Source organism: Babylonia areolata, chromosome 5 (assembly GCF_041734735.1).
Source record: "Babylonia areolata isolate BAREFJ2019XMU chromosome 5, ASM4173473v1, whole genome shotgun sequence".
Classification (NCBI taxonomy): domain Eukaryota; kingdom Metazoa; phylum Mollusca; class Gastropoda; order Neogastropoda; family Buccinidae; genus Babylonia; species Babylonia areolata.
The window spans coordinates 36,081,415-36,100,202 of record NC_134880.1 but is presented as its reverse complement, the minus strand read 5'-3'; the positions used below and the strand labels follow the sequence as shown (position 1 = coordinate 36,100,202).

Sequence of the window (18,788 nt, the reverse complement as noted above, 5' to 3'; positions counted from 1 at the left end):
CATTTGTTCACTTTTCTTCTTCTTCTTACAGGATGTTTTAACATGCCTGTTTGATCTTTTGCATACACACACACAAAGGGGGATCAGCTAGTAGCGGAACTGCACATCTGCTGATCTGGGAGGTTGGAAGAATCTCCACCCTGAACCAGCTGGCATTCTCATCCAACACCCTAAGTTAAAAGTCTAGTACTTTACACATCAACTGTTTTCATCATTTGTGATAACTTGTAAGAAACAATTATGGCATTCTTCCTCCCTCATTTCGCATCGTCTTGTATTTTATTTACAGAGCATGCGTTGTTGATTGTTTCACATGATGATACGAATGTTTTGCTGTGTCTGATGTTGTCACAGTGATGGTGTATTTTTCAGTGATGTTGTCATGGTGACGGTGTGTGTTTCAGTGTGTGCGGTGAGGGTGATAGGGGAGAGTGACTTGATACAGGACTTCCTGGCCTTTGGAGACATGGAAGATGTGAGTTGTTTTGTTTTTATTTTGTTTTCTTTCTTTCTTGCTTGCTTATTTGAAACCCTGAAAAGGTTACATGGAGAGGGGTGCTGAATGGGGAAACATGTGTGAGTCTCTGCACCACACACACACACACAGACACACACACACACAGTCACACACACACACACACACACACACATACAGTCACACACACACACACACACACACACACAGTCACACACACACACACACAAACATTCACACATAGGCACACACAGACACAAACACACACACACACACAGTCACACATGCACACACACACACACACACACACACACAGGGAGACAGAAACACACACACACACATGGAGACCGATGGAATGAAAATCCATGAGAATACACTTGGGGAATACAGATCATATTTTAAGGAAAAGAAACACTGGGGTGACATAGAGATGCTCAGCTTTGTTTAGACCTTGATAGAGTTGAGTTTTACAGCCTATAGACATGCCCACTTAACTCTCTCTGGATGACGGAATGTGTTTGCAAAGTGGTGTCTGAAGCGGATTCTTCTTAAAATGTTATGGAGCGAACAAGGCAGCTATGGCATGTTTTAGTGTTGCCGTAGTACTTAAAATGCTACAGACGGGAGGGTCAGACATCGAACAGGTGAATGATGATGAGAAAAAAGTGAATTTAGTGCAGAAAGCAAGTATGGGTATGGTGATTCGGGGTGAAAAATTGGCATTGTTTTCTTCATAATGGCAAAACTCTAAAAATAAGATGAGAAATTTGATTTTTTTTTTTTTTTTTTTTTTTTTTTTTTTTTTTTATGTAATAGCCCAACACTTAATAAAACAGTTCTGAAAGTTTCATTTTCTTACTCTGTATTTTGTATTTTTTGTAATGTTTTTTCCAAACCCTTACAAGTGGGCCGTCTGTGGGGAAAAGCAAGAGAGAAAACTTGCCGTCCCGAGTGAGTTAAGATCAAGTTTTTTTCCAAACCCTTATAAATGGGCCGTCTGTGGGGAAAAGCAAGAGAGAAAACTTGCCGTCCTGAGTGAGTTAAGATCAAGTTTTTTTCCAAACCCGTATAAATGGGCTGTTTGTGGGGAAAAGCAAGAGAGAAAACTTGCTGTCCCGAGTGAGTTAAGATCAAGGTTTTTTTCCAAACCCTTACAAATGGGCCGTCTGTGGGGAAAAGCAAGAGAGAAAACTTGCTGTCCCAAGTGAGTTAAGATCCAGTTTTCCAGTGCTGGGGTCTTGGTACTAAGAAGGATTTGTTTTTCAAGGGGTTGGAGTCATGAGTGCAGTCCTCATTCTGTTTTTCACTTAAAAGTATTGTGTTGGATAAGCACTTTGTACTCCATCAGTGCAGCTGCACCGCAGTTTCTGTGGACCAGCCCATCAACAGCTGAGTACACTTTGGATGCCATACATCATACACACAATGCATGCGGCGTCATCCAAACTGTGCTTATTCTCCATGAAGACACTGGGACCAACAATGCTGAGGCTAAAGCCAACAAATTTAGAAGCACAGAGTGAGAATTTATATTCTGTGTGCGATGCAATAGAAGCAATCTGGTGTTCCAGCTAAATCAGTGCTCCCAAGTACAGTGTGTTAAAGTGGGTGTCCGACATGAGTGTGGAATGCACACTGTGTGTGTGTGTCAAGTCAAGTCAAGTCAAGTCAAAATGATCTTTATTGAGGGTAAAAGAATAAGCTTATACAGCTTTTTTACATCCTGCCCTCAGAAAAAAAAAGAAGAATTTTTTTTTTTTTTAATTAAATAAGGAAGAAATGTGGGAAGTGGGGTTCTGGAAAGGATAATGTGGAAATAAACAGTTACAAGAAACACACGAAAATTCTACTAAGTGTAGCCGTGTCCCGAGTGGTTCTAACAGGGTACGGCACAAAAGACTTAACTAAATGATTGATTGAATGAAAGGATAGACAAGATCCCACGCACAGGCCAGGGACATATAGAGGCCAGTCACAAATGGGTTTTTCTATTGTTTTATTTACAATAGTTACATGGAGAAAAACTAAGAGAAGAAGATATCTAGGAGAACTAAGAAGAAGACGAGAACTAAGAGAAGACAATGCTAAGAGAAGACAGTGCCTGGAATGACACAAACAAATGTCATAAGCACAACATGTTGGCACAAGTGAATAGTATAGCACATGTATACATGGAAAGACTATCACTCGGGTTTGGGATACGCAACAACATAATGCAAATGTGTGAAGACCAATCGCTGACATCAAATGACATTTCTAATACATTTAAATAGCTCAGTTAACCCCTAGGCTGCCTGCATGACGAGATAACTCGTCATGGCAAGCATGTATGCTTCGCTGCCTGCATGACGAGATAACTCGTCATCGAAATATTCTGACTTTTCCCTGGTTTGCATTCACTTCCTTGGCAAAAATAGTGGTAGCTTTAGCCTGGGGAATCTCTCTAGATTCTATTCATAGCTAGAAACCCCATCTACGTCATGAAGCAGTCCTTTATTTGAACGTTTTGGTTGGGTCACTGTCCAAGTGTTTGCCCGACTTCTCTCCTCGCTCGCTCAACAAAATGTCGGACTGACGCCGTGCTCAAGACATGCGATCGTGACGAACTAAATCAAAAATGATTTCTTTCTTTAGCTGATGCTCAGAAAGAACTGAAGTGTAAATTCGAAGGAGAAGATAGAGATGAACATTTATAGGACGATCTGATAGAAAATAAAGGGAGCAATCAAGAGAGTGGCCAAGATGCAACTGTCAGTGAGTGATGTCAGCTGTACAGCTGTTAGCAGACGACAGATGACCGAATTAGCAGCAGAGCGATATTCTTGGCACGCAGCCAACGCGGTCTGATGAGAACTGAATCAAGTGACCGTGTGAGAGGGGTGAGGAGGAGGGGGTGGGAGGTGGAGACTGAGGGGGCGTGGCCTCACATCCATCTTATCACTTGGAGAAGTCACAATGTATTGTGTATCTATTTCTTAAAAAAAAAATATATATATATATTGTGGTTGTTCTAGTATGATTTTGTGTTTGCAGATATCCATTTGTCCAGAAAATATGATGTTTTTGTGCAAATTACCTGACTAATGTTTGTAATGAACAAGTTGAAAATGTGACAAAAAACAAAACACTGATTTCAAAACAACAACATGTCACTAAAAATATATAAAATGGGAAAATAGCATGTGTTTTGTATTCTTTATTCATTTACCTTTCAGAAAATATATACTTTTATGGGTCTTTCTCCAATAACAAAGAGCACAGAATTTTTGGAAAATTTATACCCGTTTTTTGTGAAAAAACCCTGGCAAATAGATTTCACTTAAATCTTATTCTCCTGGCAGCGAAAGGGTTAAAGTGACTGAAACAATTAATCCAACACTATCTTGTAATCACAACAGCAGAATACTACACACCTCTTAGAGTACTGAGCACACTGTAGCAGTACAATTGATATCAGCATGTAAAATAATACATGAATAATAAACAAGATAATAGAATCAGTGGCTTTGATATTATACTGGTAAACTGATAGACCAGATAGTAAGTGAAGCACCATCATGGTTTAACCATTAAGTGGTGAATGAACTTTACGCACTCACTAGAACATTCTGGAACAAACTACTAGTGTCCAGAGACGTCACTGACTGTGACGTTAAGAATCAAATGGAACACCGCTACGAGCATATGACGACATGGCAATTTTCTAGATCAATCATAGCCAAGCTGTGACTAACATGTCAAAGCAATAACTGAACAAAGAATAAACTGAACAAAGCAATAACTGAACATACTTATATGAACACAAGTACTGTGTCGAATAATACAATTTACAAATCAACACATTCTACACACTAGTACTTACAGCCATACGTAGCGAGATGTTGCTGTTGTGGGAACAACACTGACCACTACACGGCAAGAGACAAAGAGAGCAGGTGCTGGCCGCGGCTGGCTCGGGTGTGGAAGTGACCACTCATCACCCGCTCGGCCAATTTATACAAATAAGGCGAACTACAAAGACAATCACGTGGGCTGCAAACCAGATCGTCACTAATCTGAAGAAATCTGATGAGAACTGTGCTTGTTACAAGGTGTTCAGTGACAGATTTCTAGATGATTACTGAACCGATTTGCATCGGATAAGTTGCAAAAGAAAGAGCTCAACGCCTACTTTATAATGAGTGTAAAATGAAGTGTTGATTATTTAAGATGAATTTATCATCTTAATTTAAGTCACCTGAACAGGGTCAGTTTTAACGAGCTCATCGCTGAAAATTACAAACTGCGTTAAATCAGTTTCACGTAGGCAAACATAAATGGAATAGATTTAAAGATGGAATTAAGACGATTCTGCCAGTATATAATACTAGTAGTTTACTGATCTGACAAAAGAGCTATTAATTAAATACTGTGGAACAGAAACACAAGTTTGCTCTCAGCCAATGACGTATCGCGACGCGACACTGGTCGAGCAGTCAGCAGGTGGTCTGGCCAGGACAAAATGATGTAAGCAGAGTGACGTCACATATTCTGTGCCAGGGTTAGGAGGGAAAACGTCGTCTGCTCTGGCTTGTGCGTGAATAGTGTTGGAGCAAGCATAGCACGCTTGGTCACATGAGAACAACAACAACAACAACAACAGAAATAATACAAGCGTAAACAGCAATAAATTTACATATGATACTGGCATGAATACAACATGCAGTGCGACATTCTTACATCATTAACTTAATGCAGGAAGAAAAGAGAGAGAGAGAGAAAGATATATATATATATATATATATATATATATATATATATATATATATATATATATATATATATATATATACATACACATACATACATACATATATATATATAGAGAGAGAGAGAGAGAGAGAGAACAGATAACCAGATAAAGGTAACAGTCGAGAGATGGAAAGAGAGACAGAGAGTCAGAAGGACAGAGAAAGTTTAAGGTTAGAAAGACAGACAGACAAGTATATAGACAGCAGATACAATGATAATGTGTGTGTGTGTGCGCGTGCGCACGTTGTGTGTGTGTGCGTTGTGTGTGTGCGTGTGTGTGTATGCATGTGTGTGTGTGTGTGTGTGTATGTGTGGCAGGATGGGGAGGTGGAGCTGAAGGTGCTGCTTCCTGACCACAACATATGTGTGGTCACAGTTCACCGCAACGACAACGCTCACACTGTTTACAAGGTCAGTGACAATACACCAACCTTACCGTTACATTACTTGCGCTTGGTTATGTGTGTATTTTAGTGTGTTAGAAAGTCATGTCTGTACGCTTGGTTATGTGTGTATTTTAATGTGTTAGAATGTCCTGTCTGTACACATGGTTATGTGTGTATTATAGTGTGTTAGAATGTCCTGTCTGTATGCTTGGTTGTGTGTGTATTTTACTCTGTTAGAATGTCCTGTCTGTATGCATGGTTATGTGTGTATTTTACTGTGTTTTTGTCCTGTCTGTACGCTTGGTTATGTGTGTATTTTAGTGTTAGAAAGTCCTGTCTGTACGCTTGGTTATGTGTGTATTTTAGTGTGTTAGAATGTCCTGTCTGTAGGCTTGGTTATGTGTGTATTTTAGTGTGTTAGAATGTCCTGTCTGTACGCTTGGTTATGTGAGTATTTTAGTGTGTTAGAATGTCCTGTCTGTACGCTTGGTTATGTGTGTATTTTACTGTGTTAGAATGTCCTGTCTGTACGCTTGGTTGTGTGTGTATTTTAGTGTGTTAGAATGTCCTGTCTGTATGCATGGTTATGTGTGTATTTTACTGTGTTAGAATGTCCTGTCTGTATGCATGGTTATGTGTGTATTTTACTGTGTTTTTGTCCTGTCTGTACGCTTGGTTATGTGTGTATTTTAGTGTTAGAAAGTCCTGTCTGTACGCTTGGTTCTGTGTGTATTTTAGTGTGTTAGAATGTCCTGTCTGTATGCATGGTTATGTGTGTATTTTACTGTGTTAGAATGTCCTGTCTGTAGGCTTGGTTATGTGTGTATTTTAGTGTGTTAGAATGTCCTGTCTGTAGGCACTTGGTTATGTGTGTATTTTAGTGTGTTAGAATGTCCTGTCTGTACGCTTGGTTATGTGAGTATTTTAGTGTGTTAGAATGTCCTGTCTGTAGGCTTGGTTATGTGTGTATTTTAGTGTTAGAAAGTCCTGTCTGTACGCTTGGTTATGCGTGTATTTTAGTGTGTTAGAATGTCCTGTCTGTAGGCTTGGTTATGTGTGTATTTTAGTGTGTTAGAATGTCCTGTCTGTACGCTTGGTTATGCGTGTATTTTAGTGTGTTAGAATGTCCTGTCTGTACCTCAGTTTTGTGAATGTTTTGATCTCATTTTCTCTTTGACCCAGGGGTTGGATATTAACCCTTTTGCTGCCAGGAAAATAAGATTTAAGTGATATCTGTTTGCCAGGGTTTTTTCCCTTAAAACGGGTATAAATTTTCCAAAAATTTTGTGCTCTTTGTTATTGGAGAAAGACCCATAAAAGTATATATTTTCTGAAAGGTAAATGAATAAAGAATACAAAACACATGCTGTTTTCCCACTTTATATATTTTTAGTGACATACTGTTGTTTTGAAATCCGTGTTTTGTTTTTTGCCACATTTTCAGCTTGTTCATTACAAACATTAGTCAGGTAATTTGCACTAAAATATCATATATTCTGGACAAATGGATATCTGCAAACACAAAATTGTACTAGAACAACCACAATATATATATATATTTTTTTTTTAAGAGATAGATACACAATGCAAATGATAAGATGGATGTGAGGCCACGCCCCCTCAGTCTCCACCCCCCCTCCCCCCGGAGCCCTCTTTACCCCTCTCACACAGTCACTTGATCCAGTTCTCATTGGACCGCGTTGGCTGAGTGCCAAGAATATCGCTCACACTGTGTCCTGCTACTAATTTGGTCATGTTCTGTCGTCGGCTAACATCAGTACAGCCAGCATCACTCGCTGACAGTCATATCTTGGCCACTCTCTTGATTGCTCCCTTTATTTTCTATCAAATCGTCCAGTAAATGTTCATCACTGTCTTCTCCTTCGAATTTACGCTTCAATTCTTTCTGAGCATCAGCTAAAAAAAGAAATCTTGGTTGATTTAGTTCGTCACGATCGCATGTCTTGAGCACGGCATCAGTCCGACATTTTGTTGAGCCAGCGAGGAGGGAAGTCAGGCAAACACTGGGACAGTGACCTAACCAAAACGTTCAAATAAAGGACTGCTTCATGACATAGATGGGGTTTCTAGCTATGAATAGAATCTAGAGAGATTCCCAGGCTAAAGCTACCACTATTCTTGTCAATGAAGTGAATGCAAACCAGGGAAAAGTCAGAATATTTCGATGACGAGTTATCTCGTCATTGTGGCAGCGAAGCATACATGCTTGCCATGACAAGTTATCTCATCATATAGGCAGCCTAGGGGTTAAAAAAGAGTTTATGGATACTTATTCCACTTCCATCACTGAACCAAAAAAGTTCCTTCAGTCCATGTTCAACTCACATTTTTAATCTCAAGATCTGTGTGTGTGTGTGTGTGTGTGTGTGTGTGAGGTGAAAGTGAAAGTTGATTCAGCTGCTGTCCCGTTCTCTTGTCAGCTCTATTAGATATTCTCATTTCATTCATCCCCTCAACAGCTATATGTGTTTATTTTGTGTGTGTGTGTGTGTGTGTGTGTGTGCACATGCACGTGCGTGTGTGTGTGTGTGTGTGTGTGTGTGCACATGCACGTGCGTGTGTGTGTGTGTGCGGGTGTGCTTGCTTGTGAGTAGATGCGAAAGTGCTTGCATAAGAGATTGTACGTTGTTTTTGTTTCTTGAACAATGTATTTTCAATAGTTTCAATCAGAAAATATAATTTATGATTCTGCAGAATAAATGTGCAATTTGTAGATGTAAAATTTAACTGTCTTCTTTTTTTTCTTTTCTTTTTTTTTTTTTTTCCATGTTATGTGTAATTTTCATTTTCCTGATGTAGACTGTGCTGATGCTGACATGGATTATTACCCTGTGTGTGTGTCTGTGTCTGTGTTTGTTTGTCTGTCTGTCTGTCTGTCTGTCTGAATGTTTGTGGTGTGTGTGTGTTTGTGTCTGTGTGTCCATGTCTGCCTCTGTATGTGTATGTGTGACTGTGTGTGTTTGTGTGGTATGTATGTGTGTATGTATGACTCTGTGTAAGTGTGTTTGTGTCTGCCTCTGTGTGTATGTGTGATTGTGTGTGTGTATGTGTGTGTATGTGTGACTCTGTGTGTGTGTGTGTGTCTGTGTATGTGTGGCTCTGTGTGTGTGTGTGCGCATGTGTGACTGTGTGTGTGTGTGTGTGTGTGTATGTGTGACTCTGTGTGTGTGTGTGCAGGCGGTGGCCAGTAAAGTGGGTCTGGGGAGTGCTGCAGACTACTTCTACCTGTTTGAAACCGTGGAATACAATTTTGGTCAGTTTGTTTTCCGTCACCATGATTCTGCCTGTCTTTTGTCTTCCTTGTTCTTGTTTAAGTTTTTTTTTTCTGCTTTGGATAGTCCATGATGATTATTGCCACCCCTTACACTTATCAACAACAACAATTTCAAAAGGCTAAAATGAAGGGCGCAATAGCAGCGTGGCACGGCGCCTGGTGTGTAAAGGGTGGAGATTTTTCTGATCTCCCAGGTCAACATATATGCAGACCTGCTTAGTGCTTGAACCCCCTTCGTGTGTATACGCAAGCAGAAGATCAGATACGCACGTTAAAGATCTTGTAATCCATGTCAGCTTTGGGTGGGTTATGGAAACAAGAACATACCCAGCATGCACACCCCCGAAAGTGGAGTATGGCTGCCTACATGGCGGGGTAAAAACGGTCATACATGTCAAAGCCCGCTCGTATGCATAGGAGTGAACATGGGAGTTGCAGCCCACAAACGCAGAAGAAGAAAAAAAAAAAACAAAAAAAAAACAGCAATAAATTGGAATTATGCACACACCTGCATATAGTTTCGAATTTAAGTGTGAGAAATGAGAGGAGGCTTGAGAGGTAACAGTTTGAAAGTCAAATGTGATTTTATATTTATATCTGCCTGTTTATCTGTCTGTCATGCTTTTTAAAAAAAATAATGATTATCATAATGAATTCAAAAAAGTATATTAATAGTTTTGACAAGAATGAACAGTATGTGAATGATGATAAGCGAGGGTGCTAAAGTGTGTGAATGAGAATGGCACAGTTTGTGAATGACTATAAGTGTGTAAATGACACAGTGTGTGAATGAGAATGACACAGTTTGAGAATGACGATAAGTGAGGTTGACAAAGTGTGTGAATGAGAATGACAGTTTGTAAATGACGATGAGTGAGGGTGACAGTGTGTGAATGAGAATGACACAGTTTCTGAATGACAATGAGTGAGGGTGACACAGTGTGTGAATGAGAATGACACAGTTTGTGAATGATGATAAGTGTGTAAATGACACAGTGTATGAATGAGAATGATACAGTTTGTGAATGACGATAAGTGAGGGTGACGTAGTGTGCGAATGAGAATGACACAGTTTGTGAATGATGATATGTGTGTAAATGACACAAATGACACTGTGTTAATGGCTGAGGGTGACATAGTGTGTAAATGACACTGTGTTAATGGCTGAGGGTGACACAGTGTGTAAATGGCACAGCGTGTGAATGACTGATGGTGACTCAGTGTGTGAATAACACAGTGTGTGAATGACTGAGGATGACACTGTGTTAAATGACACAGTATGAATGACTGATGATGACACTGTGTGTAAATGACAGAGTGTAAATAACTGATGGTGACAGTGTGTGTAAATGACACAGTATGAATGACTGATGATGACACTGTGTGTAAATGACAGAGTATGAATGACTGGATGACACTGTGTGTAAATGACAGAGTATGAATGACTGGATGACACTGTGTATAAATGACAGAGTATGAATGACTGATGGTGACAGTGTGTGTAAATGACACAGTATGAATGACTGATGATGACACTGTGTGTAAATGACACAGTATGAATGACTGGATGACACTGTGTGTAAATGACACAGTATGAATGACTGATGATGACACTATGTGTAAATGACACAGTATGAATGACTGAGGGGGACACTGTGTGTAAATGACACAGTATGAATGACTGAGGATGACACTGTGTGTAGATGACACAGTATGAATGACTGAGGATGACACTGTGTGTAAATGACACAGTATGAATGACTGAGGATGACACTGTGTGTAAATAACACAGTATGAATGACTGAGGGGGACACAGTATGTAAATGACACAGTATGAATGACTGATGGTGACATTGTGTGAGTGAGGGTGGCAGAGGCTGACAACCATGTGTTGCTGTGTTGCAGAGCGTCGACTGCAGCCCCACGAGCTGCCCCATGACATCTACATCCAGAACTACAGCACGGCCACTGCCACCTGTCTCACCCTGCGACGCTGGCTCTTCTCCCTGACCCGCGAGGCTACCCTCAACTCCAACCAGCAGGCCCTGCACTTCCTCTTCTGGCAGGCAAGACTTCACCCTCACCCTCACCCTCGCTCATACTCACACTTGCTCTCATGCTCATGCTCACACTCATGTTCACACTCACACTCGCAGTCAAACTGATGCACACACACACACACACACAGAGGGATACAGAGAGCTGTGATATTGATGCCAACAAGGTGACCGGATATGCAGAACAAAGATGCATTGTTTGCTGTCTGTCAGTCACGATTTTAAAAAAGAAAAAAAAGAAGCATAGTCTTTTTTAGAATGTAAAAATTTGTCATAAAAAATAAAAGATGTTTTGTTGCTACAACTCTCACATTCACTCATATCTACAAGTGGGCTTTCATGTGAATGGCTATTTTCACAGTGCCAGTTTAGACACCCATGCTCCATTTTGAGGGGTGTGTGTGCTTGGTATGTTTCCATGATCCAAGTTTCCATAATCCACCAAACCCTGACATGAATTATGGGTTTCACATCATACCTTTTTGATGTTCCTGTATCCACGTTAAGAGGGGGCTCAGCCACTAGGAGGTCTGCACATTTGTTGACCTTGGAGATCAGAAAAAAAACCTCCCGTAATGAATTGGATGCTGCCACAGTTGAAACCCAGGACCATCACAGGAGGTCCAGTTTTCTCACCACTCAGCTGTCGCACCCTTTAAGTAAAAGGATATTTCTTGCTGTGTTTTATTGCCGTGACTGCTGACTGGTATGTTTGTCACTGAAGGTCTGTCACCTCACTGAGTGAGTAAGTTTCAGTAGCTCAAGGAGGCGTCACTGCGTTCGGACAAATCCATATACGCTACACCACATCTGCCAAGCAGATGCCTGACCAGCAGCGTAACCCAACGCGCTTAAAAAAGGGCCAAGCCGGGATTCGAACCCGGGACCTCTCGCACCCGAAGCGAGAATCATACCCCTAGACCACTTGGCCTGACTAAGATGAGACTGAACTTACAGGTCAGGATGTCAGTGAAGGGCTGTCACCTCACTGAGATGAGACTGAACTTACAGGTCAGGATGTCAGTGAAGGGCTGTCACCTCACTGAGACGAGACTGAACTTACACTTTCACCAAAGACAGGAGAGACAGTGGAAAATGATGCCACAATGTTCACTTTTCACCAAAGACAGGAAATACAGTGGAAAATGATGTCACAATGTTTTTAACAACATCTGTGTGTGTGTGTGTGTGTGTGTGTGTGTGTGTGTCTGTGTGTGTGTGAGTGTGTGTGTGAGTCTGTGTGTGTGTTTCTCTCTGTGTATGCAAAAGTCTGTGTGTGTGTGTTTCTGTGTGTCTGTGTATGTGAGAGTCTGTGTGTGTGTGTGTGTGTGTGTCTGTGTATGTGTGAGTCTGTGTGTGTGTGTGTGTGTGTTTCTGTGTGTGTGTGTTTGTGTGTGTGTGTGTCTGTGTCTGTGTATGTGAGAGTCTGCGTGTGTGTGTGTGTTTCTGTGTGTGTCTGTGTCTTTGTCTGTGTATGTGAGAGTCTGTGTGTGTGTGTGTGTGTGTGTGTGTGTCTATGTGAGAGTCTTGTGTGTGTGTGTGTGTGTGTGTGAATGTGTCTCTGTGTGTGAATGTGTGTGTGTGCAGGCAGCAGAGGATGTGAACCGAGGACTGCTGAAGGCAGGGGACAAACTGTACGAACTGAAGGCCCTCAAGGAGCAGGACAAAGTGTGGGAGGTGAGACAGACAGAGAGAGAAAGAGAAAAATGTGTTGTGCCTCTATGTGTGTGTGTGTGTGTGTGTGTGTGTGTGTGTGTGTGACATATTTATATCTGTGTGTAGGAATATACATCTGCGCCTATTTCTTTAAAAACCTGTGTATGTGCTTGATTGTGCGCGTGTGTGCTGTGCGTGTATGTGTGTGCGTCTGTGCCTGTGTGTTTATATATTGTACCAGTAAATGGATAAGCTAGAAATGTAATAAAATAAACAAACTAATGAGTAGTGAAACAGATGAAATGTAAATATACATAAATAGAGTTAGAGACATAGAGACAAGCAAGTAAAAGTTCATTAGATTGACAAATAACTTAAAGGGATTTGGTTATAAAAATAGATATTGAAATGAATAAAATTAAGAATAGAACATTGATTAAAACGATGTCATTAAAAGAAACACTTTAAAGAAAAAAAGAGAATCAAATTTGATAAATGAAGATGTGTCCAAATAAAAAAAAAACATTTAGAAGTGCAAGCCATTGATTAAAAACAGTGGGATGATAACAATACAAATACAAGACAACACAGAGAAGAAGAGAATGAAAGAAGTTATGTGACCAGCCACTGTGGCAAAGTGGTTAGAGCTGTCGCTGTGGCAAAGTGGTTAGAGCTGTGGCAAAGTGGTTAGAAATGTTGCTGTGGCAAAGTGACTAGCAGCTGTGGCAAAGTGGTTAGAGCTGTGGCAAAGTGGTTAGAGCTGTTGCTGTGGCAAAGTGGTCAGAGCTGTTGCTGTGGCAAAGTGGTCAGAGCTGTGGCAAAGTGGCTAGAGCTGTGGCAAAGTGGTTAGAAATGTTGCTGTGGCAAAGTGACCAGGAGCTATGGCAAAGTGGTTAGAGCTGTGGCAAAGTGGTTAGAGCTGTTGCTGTGGCAAAGTGGTTAGAGCTGTGGCAAAGTGGTTAGAAATGTTCCTGTGGCAAAGTGGTTAGATCTGTGGCAAAGTGGTTAGAGCTGTGGCAAAGTGGTTAGAGCTGTGGCAAAGTGGTTAGAGCTGTTGCTGTGGCAAAGTGACCAGCAGCTGTGGCAAAGTGGTTAGAGCTGTGGCAATGTGGTTAGAGCTGTTGTTGTGGCAAAGTGGTTAGAGCTGTGGCAAAGTGGTTAGAGCTGTCGCTGTGGCAAAGTGGTTAGAGCTGTGGCAAAGTGGTTAGAGCTGTCGCTGTGGGGAAGTGGTTGGAGCTGTCGCTATGGCAAAGTGGTTAGAGCTGTCACTGTGGCAAAGTGGTTAGAGCTGCCGCTTTGGCAAATTGGTTAGAGCTGCATTAGAGCTGTCGCTGTGGCAAAGTGGTTAGAGCTGCGTTAGAGTTGTCGCTGTGGCAAAGTGGTTAGAGCTGCGTTAGAGTTGTCGCTGTGGCAAAGTGGTTAGAGCTGTGGCAAAGTGGTTAGAGCTGTCGCTGTGGCAAAGTGGTTAGAGCTGCGTTAGAGTTGTCGCTGTGGCAAAGTGGTTAGAGCTGTCGCTGTGGCAAAGTGGTTAGAGCTGTCTCTGTGGGGAAGTGACCAGCCGCTGTGGCAAAGTGGTTAGAGCTGTGATGACGCAGGGTGGATCCCCATCAGAGGCCCCCTGTTTTACCCTCCTACCCAGAGTTGGGTGTGATATGGATTCCAACAGGAAAGCTGGGAAACACAGTGTGATGTGGATTCCAACAGGAAAGCTGGGAAACACAGTGTGATGTGGATTCCAACAGGAAAGCTGGGAAACACAATGTGATGTGGATTCCAACAGGAAAGCTGGGAAACACAGTGTGATGTGGATTCCAACAGGAAAGCTGGGAAACAGTGTGATGTGGATTCCAACAGGAAAGCTGGGAGACACAGTCAAGGGTCATCCACTTCATGGATGCGTCTTTTGGGAGTGTTGGTCCTGACCAACCCTGCAAATGTCTGTATCTCTCAGCCTGGTTGATGCCAACATATATTGCCAGAGAACAGCCTGGTTGATGTCAACATATATTGCCAGAGAACAGCCTGGTTGATGCCAACATATATTGCAGAGAACAGCCTGGTTGATGTCAACATATATTGCCAGAGAACAGCCTGGTTGATGTCAACATATATTGCCAGAGAACAGCCTGGTTGATGTCAACATATATTGCCAGAGAACAGCCTGGTTGATGTCAACATATATTGCCAGAGAACAGCCTGGTTGATGTCAACATATATTGCCAGAGAACAGCCTGGTTGATGTCAACATATATTGCAGAGAACAGCCTGGTTGATGTCAACATACATTGCCAGAGAACAGCCTGGTTGATGCCAACATATATTGCCAGAGAACAGCCTGGTTGATGTCAACATATATTGCAGAGAACAGCCTGGTTGATGTCAACATATATTGCAGAGAACAGCCTGGTTGATGTCAACATATATTGCCAGAGAACAGCCTGGTTGATGTCAACATATATTGCAGAGAACAGCCTGGTTGATGTCAACATATATTGCAGAGAACAGCCTGGTTGATGTCAACATACATTGCCAGAGAACAGCCTGGTTGATGTCAACATATATTGCCAGAGAACAGCCTGGTTGATGCCAACATATATTGCCAGAGAACAGCCTGGTTGATGTCAACATACATTGCCAGAGAACAGCCTGGTTGATGTCAACATATATTGCAGAGAACAGCCTGGTTGATGTCAACATATATTGCAGAGAACAGCCTGGTTGATGTCAACATATATTGCCAGAGAACAGCCTGGTTGATGCCAACATATATTGCCAGAGAACAGCCTGGTTGATGCCAACATATATTGCAGAGAACAGCCTGGTTGATGTCAACATATATTGCCAGAGAACAGCCTGGTTGATGTCAACATATATTGCAGAGAACAGCCTGGTTGATGTCAACATATATTGCCAGAGAACAGCCTGGTTGATGTCAACATATATTGCCAGAGAACAGCCTGGTTGATGCCAACATATATTGCCAGAGAACAGCCTGGTTGATGTCAACATATATTGCCAGAGAACAGCCTGGTTGATGTCAACATATATTGCAGAGAACAGCCTGGTTGATGTCAACATATATTGCCAGAGAACAGCCTGGTTGATGTCAACATATATTGCCAGAGAACAGCCTGGTCAAGTTTTCCCAGACTAAATGGACCCCCATAGCAGCAGTGTCACCCCCGTCATGATTGAAATATACAAAACAAATTGTCCCAGATTCTGGGGCAGAAAAGAAAGAAAAAGAAAGAAAAAACAAACAAAACAAATGTGATGGCTAAAAGAAGAAAAGAAGAAAGTCCTGACAAGTTGATGTGCGTTTCCACCTGTGTCACTTGTGTACTGATGATGATATGGATAATTATGTAGCACCTATCCTCAATCAGAGACCAAGCTTTGAGCCACCTCCAAAAATGAAGTCACTTGCACATAAGGCTGCCTACCTGGGTAGAGCTGACTGACAGCTGCCTCTGGGTGCTCATCATTTGTTTCCTGTGTCATTCAGTTAGGTTTCAGTCACAAACACGCACGCACCCACGCACACATAAAAATTCAAGCGTATGACCATTTTTTTACGTAGAGAGCCAAGTTCAATTGTCAGGGATGTACATGCTGGATTATCTTCTTGTTCCCCTAACTCACCAGATTCTGACATGGATTACAGGATCTTAAACGTGTGTGTTTGATCTCCGGTGTGTTTAAACACACAAAGGGGTTTCAGGCACTAGCAGGTCTGTACATATGTTGACCTGGGAGATTGGAAAAATCTCTACCTTTTAAACCACCACGTGTGACAGGGATCAAGCTGTGGGAAACTTTGGCGAAAATCCAGTGCTCTTACCATTTGACCACTGTACCCATATTGTCACCTGTGTCCTGTCACCTGTGAACCATATGCATTATCACCTGTGAACCATACGTATTATCACCTGTTAACCGTATGTATTATCACCTGTGAACCATATGTATTATCACCTGTGAACCATACACCTGTGTGTGAGCCATATGTATTATCACCTGTGAACCATATGTATTATCACCTGTGAACCATACACCTGTGAACCGTATGTATTATCACCTGTGAACCATACACCTGTGAACCATATGTATTATCACCTGTGAACCATACGTATTGTCACCTGTGAACCATACGTATGTATTATCACCTGTGAACCATATGTATTATCACCTGTGAACCATTACGTATTATCACCTGTGACTGGCAGTACCTGAAGGTGGCACGACACCTGGACGGCTATGGGGAGGTGACCTTCCCTCACTGTGCCTGCGACTCTCGGCGTGACGGTCACGTGATCGCCCTGATCGGCCTGCACAACTTCAAACTGCAGGCCTGCTCCCAGGAGGGAACAGCAGAGGTGAGAGACTCTGATCTGCTGCTTGTCTCATCTTTCCGCTTACCTTTGTTATGCACTTGTTCACCCTGGCTGGTGTTTATCTGTTTGTGTCGGTGGACAACTAGCAAGAATGGAATTGCACCTGCAGTTGTTGGATCCATTGTGCTCAGTCAGTTTGGCGTTGGACTTCTCATCCAGTGATCAGGGGGTGAGGCCCCGTTTTGTTAAGTGTTGATCCTGTGCTGAGCCCTGGACACCTTAGATATGAAGAACTGACTTCCCCAGTTACTGTGAAGGGCTGTGGGACACTTAACCTTGATTCTTGTTATGATATATGCACAAGCTGATGTTTGTGTTGCTTGTGTGCGCTTTGTTATAGTGTTTTAGTGCTGTTTATTATTGTGTGATGTGTGTTGTCACACTGTTTAAGTGTAGTGTGTTATAGTGTGATGTGTGTTGTCACACTGTTTTAGTGTAGTGTGTTATAGTGCGATGTGTGTTGTCACACTGTTTTAGTGTAGTGTGTTATAGTGTGATGTGTGTTGTCACACTGTTTAAGTGTAGTGTGATAGTGTGATGTGTGTTGTCACACTGTTTTAGTGTAGTGTGTTATAGTGTGATGTGTGTTGTCACACTGTTTTAGTGTAGTGTGATAGTGTGATGTGTGTTGTCACACTGTTTTAGTGTAGTGTGTTATAGTGTGATGTGTGTTGTCACACTGTTTTAGTGTAGTGTGTTATAGTGTGATGTGTGTTATAATGTGATGTGTGTTGTCACAATGTTTAAGTTTGGTGTGATGTGTGTTGTTACACTGTTTTAGTGTAGTGTGTTATAGTGTGATGTGTGTTGTCACACTGTTTTACTGTAGTGTGTTATAGTGCGATGTGTGTTGTCACACTGTTTAAGTGTAGTGTGTTATAGTGTGATGTGTGTTGTCACACTGTTTAAGTGTAGTGTGTTATAGTGTGATGTGTGTTGTCACACTGTTTTAGTGAAGTGTGTTATAGTGTGATGTGTGTTGTCACACTGTTTTAGTGTAGTGTGTTATAGTGTGATCCATGTTGTCACACTGTTTTAGTGTAGTGTGTTATAGTGTGATGTGTGTTGTCACACTGTTTTAGTGTAGTGTGTTATAGTGCGATGTGTGTTGTCACACTGTTTTAGTGTAGTGTGTTATAGTGTGATGTGTGTTGTCACACTGTTTTAGTGTAGTGTGTTATAGTGTGATGTGTGTTGTCACACTGTTTTAGTGTAGTGTGTAATAGTTTGATGTGTGTTATAATGTGATGTGTGTTGTCACACTGTTTTAGTGCAGTGTCTTATAGTGTGATGTGTGTTGTCACACTGTTTTAGTGTAGTGTAGTGTGTTATAGTGTGATGTGTGTTGTCACACTGTTTTAGTGTAGTGTGTTATAGTGTGATGTGTGTTATAATGTGATGTGTGTTGTCACAATGTTTAAGTGTAGTGTGATGTGTGTTGTTACACTGTTTTAGTGTTGTGTGTTATAGTGTGATGTGTGTTGTCACACTGTTTTAGTGTAGTGTGTTATAGTGTGATGTGTGTTGTCACACTGTTTTACTGTAGTGTGTTATAGTGCGATGTGTGTTGTCACACTGTTTAAGTGTAGTGTGTTATAGTGTGATGTGTGTTGTCACACTGTTTAAGTGTAGTGTGTTATAGTGTGATCCATGTTGTCACACTGTTTTAGTGTAGTGTGTTATAGTGTAATGTGTGTTGTCACACTGTTTAAGTGTAGTGTGTTATAGTGTGAT

General features: G+C 41.5%; 1 protein-coding gene and 1 non-coding gene across 2 annotated transcripts in view; one reads left to right on the top strand and one right to left on the bottom strand.

Annotated features, from left to right (window-relative positions):
• LOC143282044 (sorting nexin-27-like) overlaps positions 1-18,788 on the top strand; it is a 35,817-nt gene that overhangs the window by 6,486 nt on the left and 10,543 nt on the right. The window contains exons 5-10 of the mRNA XM_076587478.1: positions 405-475; positions 5,585-5,677; positions 8,851-8,926; positions 10,853-11,013; positions 12,592-12,681; positions 16,887-17,036. Of these exons, the coding sequence (XP_076443593.1) occupies positions 405-475; positions 5,585-5,677; positions 8,851-8,926; positions 10,853-11,013; positions 12,592-12,681; positions 16,887-17,036 (641 nt within the window). The remainder of the gene's footprint in view (positions 1-404; positions 476-5,584; positions 5,678-8,850; positions 8,927-10,852; positions 11,014-12,591; positions 12,682-16,886; positions 17,037-18,788) is intronic.
• Trnap-cgg (transfer RNA proline (anticodon CGG)) lies at positions 11,864-11,935 on the bottom strand. Its single transcript has one exon. It is a non-coding gene; the product is annotated as a tRNA-Pro (tRNA).